This window comes from Pipistrellus kuhlii, unplaced genomic scaffold (assembly GCF_014108245.1).
Source record: "Pipistrellus kuhlii isolate mPipKuh1 unplaced genomic scaffold, mPipKuh1.p scaffold_m20_p_3, whole genome shotgun sequence".
Lineage (NCBI taxonomy): Eukaryota > Metazoa > Chordata > Mammalia > Chiroptera > Vespertilionidae > Pipistrellus > Pipistrellus kuhlii.
In genome coordinates, this window is record NW_023425529.1 from 13419301 (window position 1) to 13426993 (window position 7693).

The following is a 7693-nucleotide window of genomic DNA, read 5'->3' on the forward strand; positions in this document are numbered from 1 at the left end:
TCTATCACTAATTTCCAGACAAGAGCCACAAATATTCAAACATGGATTCAAAAACTCATTAAAAAACCTTTTCAGAATTTCCCCCATCATTACCACCCTTCTTCTATTTGATTCAGTAACAAACTCTAGATAACAAAATGAATTCTGTGGTCTGGATATAATAATTAACATTTATGTGTGTGTATATATATATATTAATAGCAGTGTTTTTCAATGTAATGGGCTAAAACTAAATTTTTAAAAAATGAAATCAAGAGAAATCTGTGTGTATTCACGATATACTGTTTAGTACATTGTTTCTTTTACTTTATATAGCTATGCATTATAGGTCATATGCAAAAAAAGTTCCATTGGTTTTTAAACCTAACAAAGAGCGTTGGCTTTTTTTAAAGGATACTATTGCTGCTCCAACATAATGAGCTGATTCCACGTGGTGATGTGTGTGGGTTGAATTTATCCACCAATGTCATGGATGAAGCATCCCATATTTTAACATCATCTCCGGATGAAGCAAATCTGAGATTTTCCTGCATGACTGCACCTACAAATAGTTTAAAACAATGTATTTAAAATAAAATAAAAAATTAAAGTTAGGCAAAAAAAAAAAGTTAATGAAGCATCTAATCCAAGTGTCCACTTCTGTCCCCAAGAGTGTGCTTGCTACAAAGTGGCTGGAGTGATCTTTGACCCTTCCCCTGGCTCTCCACAGCAATTATAATGAAATCCAACTTTCTTAGCTTTGTATGAGGTACCTAGCCAGGTGCAAATCTCTTCCCTGGACCACCCCTCCCCCCTCCAGACTTTCTTGCCTGTGTGTCTTCCATTTGCTCCCTCTTTGCTCTTTCCCCAGAATTCCTATGGTCATCTCCTCCTATCATTCCAGTCTCAGGCCAAATGTCTCCTCCTCAGAAAAGCTTACTCTGGTACGCATGACTAAAGCAGCCCCATACCAGTTGCTCTATATCCCATGATCCTGTTTCACTTTTTCATGGCACTTGCTCCTCTTTACAATTCTAATTTTACTCATAATGTCTGCCTGCTCCTTCCCTCCCGGCACCTTGAAAAAAGATCCTCAGGACAGGTATTCTGTCTTGTTCACTCTTGAAACATTCCTGGCACACAGGGGGTACTCAAAAATACGTGTTGGATTGGCAACCTCCTAATCTTTCTAAAAATGTATCCTAACCCATAACACTCCTGCAGGCCCAAATCCAGACACTCTATAGTTTTTGCAAATAATTCCAAACTGAGCAAATACAGCCAAGATGTCACTCGTCCCTAAACCAATTATTGGTCTACAACTCACATTATTTATTCACAGTTATATAGTTCACACACAATGCTGATCAAGTGACTTCACAAATTAAAGCAATCTACAGGCAGGAAGCCAAAGAGCTACTCTAGACAGACACTTGAAAGACCAGCAAACAGTATCAGTATCGTATGATAGGTGTAAAGAAAAAAAAGTGCTTCAAAAATACTTGAGAGGAAGGGGAAGGGAAGAGAAGGGGACCTAGAAATATATGCCCCATGCCTTGCTGCTGTGGACAGTGCAAGAGTAAGGCACAGCATTCGTGATGTCACCCACAGGTTCCCAAGTCATCAACAAAACAGTGCTCTTAGGCCCAATATACTTCCAAGGACAACTTAGAGGAATAATAACTTATAGGGCCCTTCAATTCTCAAGACACAAAAAAAGTTCATGTGTTTACAAAAAAAAGCTAAAACGTGTGACAACTAGAAAAGTCACTTACTTATGTGATTCATTATGCTTCCGTTACCAGATCATGCAGTGCTACTAACAGCCAGTCATCTGTTGCAACAGGGGCACAGTGTTTGGATTTATTACATGCCTTAACATGTAATAAGAGGCCCGTTGGTTCCCTACTCGAGGAACAAAGGGTAAGAAAGGCGATCTCTACACCCAGTCAACACAACTATAATCTTACACCATCCCAGGTGAGTGGTGGGGTGTAGTGGAAAGATCACTTAAGCCGGGGCTCAGAAAAGATGGGTTCAAGTTTGGGTGACAGTGACTTTGGCCAAACCACTTGATGCCTGTTTCCTTCTCTGAAAGTGGAGCAGAGCAGGGAAGGGGACCATCTGCCCATCGAGCTCGGTCTTCGGAGAACTGCACACAATGAAGGACAGGGAGGCATGAATTGCATCAGCCTTGCAAAGCGGGTCCCCTAGAAAAAGCAGTCAGGACACAGAGGGGCAACAAAGGGCCTGCCAGCCCGAATGTGGGGACCACAGCAACATGAAACATCACTTAGTTTTAAACCAGTAAAAGTTCTCTCCAACTTGCATTCACCAAAAATGCATTTTGCTTGCAGGAACTTGTTTACAAGGGGGTTCCCTTGTAAAAATGCCTGGGAGCGCCTCCTAAATGAGTCTCAGTGGAGAGGTTTGCAAAAAAAAAAAAAGGGGGGGGGGGCGGACTGCGGAGCAGCTGCAAACTTTTCGGAGGCAGCGCACCCCCCAGGGCGGCCACCCACACCCCGCAGCCGGCCCGGCCGCCTCTGAGGCCGGCGTGGGGGGCAGACCCAGGCCCGGGTGCGCGCCCCCGGCCCGGCCCGCGGCTTCCGGGAACTTCCGCGCCAACCCCGCCCGCAACCGTCCGGAGCGCGGGATGGCCGGGCGCGGGGAGCCCGGGGCCTCCGCCCCAGCCCCCGAGGTGGCCGGAGGGCGGGCGGGGCTCGGGGACATGCAAGGTCACAGTGAGCGAGGCCCGCTGCCCCCGGCCCTCCGGAACCTCACCTCTCCGCCGGGGCACACCGGGCGCCGCGGCCAGGCCCGCTCCGCGCTGGGCTTCCGGCTCCCGCCCTGACAGTTCAACTTCAGCGGCCGGAAGTCCCACCCCCGAGGGGCGTCACGGGGCCCGGCGCGGCCCCAGGCGGTGGATGGGGATCTCTGGGTTGGGCCTCCCCGTGGGGGTTGTTTTCTCAGGGGCTGGGTGGGAATTGCGGGCCGGGGCGCCTCCCTCCACACCCAGGCGGCAACCCCTTTGTCATTCATTAGTTCTCTGGCTGCAGGTATGGACTCTGTGCTGGACTCTGGGCCCCCTCTGGATGGAGGTAGCCCGGGTACCAGAAACGCTCCTGGTCCCTGGCCCCGGTTAGCCTACTGTCTCAGGCCAAGGTTGCAAAGGCAGTAGGCGGACGCTAAATCAATAATTACATGCTTACATGAGAAGTGAAATTTTGACAATTGCTTCAAAGGAAAGGTCCGTTAAGTACATACGAAAGCCCCTAATGAGAGAAAGGAAGATGGATGTGGGTGTCAGATAGGCTTTCCTGAAGAGGAAAGGGTGGAGAGCCAGTAATACCACATGCAAGCCAGAGACATGCTCAGAAAGGCTAAGAAACAACCCAAAAAATGTAAACATCTGAGTTATCTGACTTTGAAACCCCTGATCTTTCTTCCACAGCATGAGGCCAAGTCAGAAACATCAAACATCATCGGGTTGGCAATTCTTTTAAAGAGTATGCTTCTCAGGGTGGAAAAGGAGCTGAACTGAATTCTGAAGTTCTGGGCCTCACAAGCTCTACTAACAACTTTTGCTTAGAATATTTATAATAAATATAGGGCATTTTGAAAGGGCAGGGCGGGGCGAGGATGAGCTCCCAACTCCGCCCCGTAGGGCGGAGTTATCCCTAGCCCTCAAAACTCCTGGACGGGGAGAAATTCGCTCTCTTCAGCCATGCTGCCGGCATGAGTGGGAGGAGCCCATTGCTAGCATGGTACAGGCTCTTTTGTTTATTGCATCGGACTCGGCTCCCTGGTGGTCCTTGGGGATCACGAAGTCTGGGCATAACACATTTATTCTGCAAAATGTTATTATTCTGGCATTGAAGTACATATGGACTGGCCTCTGCTTCTGAGCTAGGTACATAAGCCCCAGTTATTTGTACTGAATTTGCAATTTAACTGGAAAACTAATAAAAGTGCAATTTTTTTTCAGAGCAGAAATAGAAGTCCTAACCAAGTTGTAAGGATTGATGAGGAACCTCAAAAGGAGAACGATTCAAAATCAGTAATGTATGCACTCTGTAAAGGAACCTAAAAAAAGGGGAACAAATTGAACACAAAATAAAGATTAGCATGGAGAGCAATGAAATTGAAAAAAAACAACAGTATTCTTTGAAATGATTAATAAAATTGATAAACCTCTAGCTAGACCTATCAAGAAGAAATAGAAAACACAAATTATCAACCTGAGGATAGAAAGAGTCTATCAGTACAGAACCAAATATATTTAAAAGATAATAAGGGAAGCATAGGAACAACTTTATGTCATTAAATTTGGAATTCAACAAAATGAACAGATATCTTAGAAGATATCTATTAAAATGTCACAAGAAAAAAATAGATAATATGAGTAGTGCTGTATGTACTACATAATTTCAATTAATAATTAAGAACACCCTCCCACAAAGAAAACCCCAGAATCAGATGGCTTCACTGCATAATTCTATCAAACACATAAGAAAGAATATCAATTCAATATGAAAATTTTCCAAAACTAGAAGAGGAAGGGATATTTTCTAAACTCACTTTTTAAAGGGCAGTTTTTCTCTGTTACGGAAAAAAAACACAAAAAACAAGCAAAGACATTAGAAGAAATAGCTATAGAGTCATAGCCCTCATATTTAGATACAAACATATATATGCAAATCAATCCAGTTACATATGAAAAGGATTATATATCATGACCAAGTGAAATTTTTTCCAGAAATGTAAGGCTGGTTCAACATTTAAAAATCACTTACTATAACTCACTACATTAACAAAATAAAGATAAATAACCCACGTAATTATGTAATAAATGAAACGAAGGCATTTGTAATATTCAGCATCCATCTATGAATAACAAGTCTCAGCAAACTAAGGGGGGGAAAAAGGGAGGAAACATCTTCAACTGGTTTGAGAACATCTGTGAAAAGCCCACAGATAGCATTATACTTAATGATGAAAGACTGAATGTTTTTCTCCTAAGATCAAGAATAAGACAAAAATGCCCTGTCTCAATACTACTATTCAGTATTCATCTGGAGGCCTTAACTAGTTCAATAAGACAAATAGATGAATGAACTAACAAATGAGTGAACGAATGACATACAGAATGGAGAAGAAGTAAAGCTCTATTTATAAGATATACTGGAAAATCATTAGTGTACTAGAAAATCATTAGGAATACAGAGAAAAGTTCCTAGAACTAATAAGTGAATTTATCAAGGCCTATGCAAAGTCAATACACAAAAATAGAATAGTATTTCCATATATTAGTGATAAATAATTGGAAAATGAAATAAAAATTACAATTCATTACCAACAATAACCGAAAGTACAAATTACTTACAGATACCTTTAAAGTGTGCAGTAATTATACATTTGAAACCAGAAAACATTGCTGAGAGAACTTAAAGACCGAAGTAGAACATTCTGCTATATTAATTAGATGGAAAATAATATTGCTGGAATATTATTATTTTTCCCCATATTAACCTATTTATTCAACTTAATCTTCACAAAATTCCCAGCAGTTATATTGCGTGTATGCAAATTGTCAGGCTAATTCAAACACTTATATTGGAATGCAAATGATTTAGCCAAAATAATTATTTTACAAAGATGAAGTTAGAGGATCTACATCTGCTATCGGTCTAGATTTAATGCAAACTAATCCATAGTGACAGGGAGCAGTGTAGCACTTATATACCAAACAATAACAGAAAACAAACACTAGGGAAACAAAAAGGAAAAATGGAAATAGATAACAATATACCAAATGGGTAATCACTAAACCCAGTCTGCTTTATTGATGAATATCTCACAAAGCTGTTCACTTCTTCCCATCCTCACTGCTGTTATCTTGATTCAGATACTCTTTGAATCTTGACTGGATTTTTGAAACAGTCTCCTAATTTGCTTTCCTGGCTTCAGTCTTTATTCCTCGAACTACCCTTGAAACTCAAAGCTTTTCATAACAATGCAAATTTGATCACTTAACTGCTCTACTTAAAACAGACCCCTAGAATAAATTCCTTCTCATGGCTCAGAAGACCTTTCACCACCATCTCATGCTGATGTCTTCAACTCTTCTCTTCTTCTCTGGCCACCTGTCCTGCCTAACTGACCGGATGTGCCATGCACCATCCTGTCTAACCTTTTCCCCTGCTGCCGCCTAGAACATGTCCCTCTGCCTCTCTCCAATGTGATCAGAGGGCAGGGACTGAGAAGTTGTCCCTTCCTGCTGAGTGTTGCCAGAGCATCCTGTGCCCACCCCCATGGATGTCAATCTGTCTCTTCATTGCCCATCCCCCCATACACACTAGACTCAGAATTCAGGAGTACCGTGCCTACATATGAAAAATATGTCTTTCTGTCCCCAAGACCTAGCATGAAGCCTCTCACAAAGGATTTCCTTTTAAAATAATTGATGGATGAATGAGTGAATGAGTCTGTTTTTCAGAATCTGTTTTTAGAATATAGCAATAAAGTGGAAAATGGATTACCAGTAGGAAGTCTGAAAGCATGCCGACTAGTTAAGAGCTAATCGACATATTTTAGACAAGATGAAGAGGGCTGGACTCAGGCAGAGGCAGTGGGGATGGAAATAAGGAGTCAGAATCAAGAGACTTTTGTTATAAAAAAAAAAAAAAAAGACATTTATGAGCAAATGCAATTGATTGAACACTGTACTTTCTGAAGGATGGCTCTACTGCTTTAAATTTAGACAAAGGGCTGGAAAGCCAGACATACCCCATGAGAAGCAATCAATCAACAAACTCTGAAAGTGAGAAGAGGTGATTGAAATAGACAAAGAGGTTAGCAAGGTGCAGGGTTTCTGACGCAGAAATAAAAGAGAGCTTTTTAACTGCCAAAGAAACAAGAGACTGACAAGGAGAGCAAAGATTTTAGTGCCGAGAATGTAATAACTGGAAAATTTTGCTTCAGCCCTTAATACAGTAATAAAATTTGCAGACAGCCTATAACACTATACTGACTGCAGTTATACATTATACGAGCTGCCTTCCATTCTGATGAGGGAGGTATAAAAAAGTAAGCAAGCAAGTTTCTGGAATTTGCTGGGGACAGAGGGCATAACTTATTTCTAAGGCGTGTCATAGGATCAGTGTAGCCTCACCCCGTTTACCCTCGACACTTCTAGACCAGTGGTTCTCAACCTTTCTAATGCCTCCACCCTTTAATACAGTTCCTCATGTTGTGGTGACCCCCAACCATACAATTATTTTAAAAAATATATTTTATTGATTTTTTACAAAGAGGAAGGGAGGGGGATAGAAAGTTTGAAACATCGATGAGAGAGAAACACTGATCAGCTGCCTCTTGCACACCCCCTACATGCCCTTGACCAGAATAGAACCCGGGACCCTTCAGTCCCCAGGCCGATGCTCTATCCACTGAGCCAAACCAGTTTCGGCCATACAATTATTTTCGTTGCTACTTCATAACTGTAATTTTGCTACTGTTAATGAATTGTAATGTAAATATCTGTGTTTTCCAATGGTCTTAAACAACTCTGCTAGCGGTTCTCAACCTGTGGGTCGCTACATTTATTTCAAAATTCAAATTTATCCTTAAAAGGCATGAATTTTTACCCATTCAATCTCTAAGGCAAATTCAGAAGAGAAATTTCAAAAAGATCTTGTGCATGTCCAGCTCGCAT

The 7693-nt window shown here is 41.9% G+C and overlaps 1 protein-coding gene across 3 annotated transcripts in view; it reads right to left on the reverse strand.

Annotated features, from left to right (window-relative positions):
- NEDD1 (NEDD1 gamma-tubulin ring complex targeting factor) overlaps nt 1–2913 on the reverse strand; it is a 29529-nt gene extending 26616 nt beyond the window's left edge. For 2 of the 3 annotated variants that reach the window (XM_036456892.2, XM_036456891.2), the window contains exons 1-2: nt 2761–2912; nt 398–541 (exon numbers count right to left, since the gene is read on the reverse strand). In XM_036456892.2, coding sequence (XP_036312785.1) covers nt 398–533 — 136 coding nt within the window. In that variant the 5' untranslated portion in view covers nt 534–541; nt 2761–2912. Of the gene's footprint in view, nt 1–397; nt 542–2760 lie in introns of all 3 variants that reach the window. The other variant, XM_036456893.2, reaches the window with a different exon arrangement.
- Between the last annotated feature and the right edge of the window lie 4780 nt (nt 2914–7693).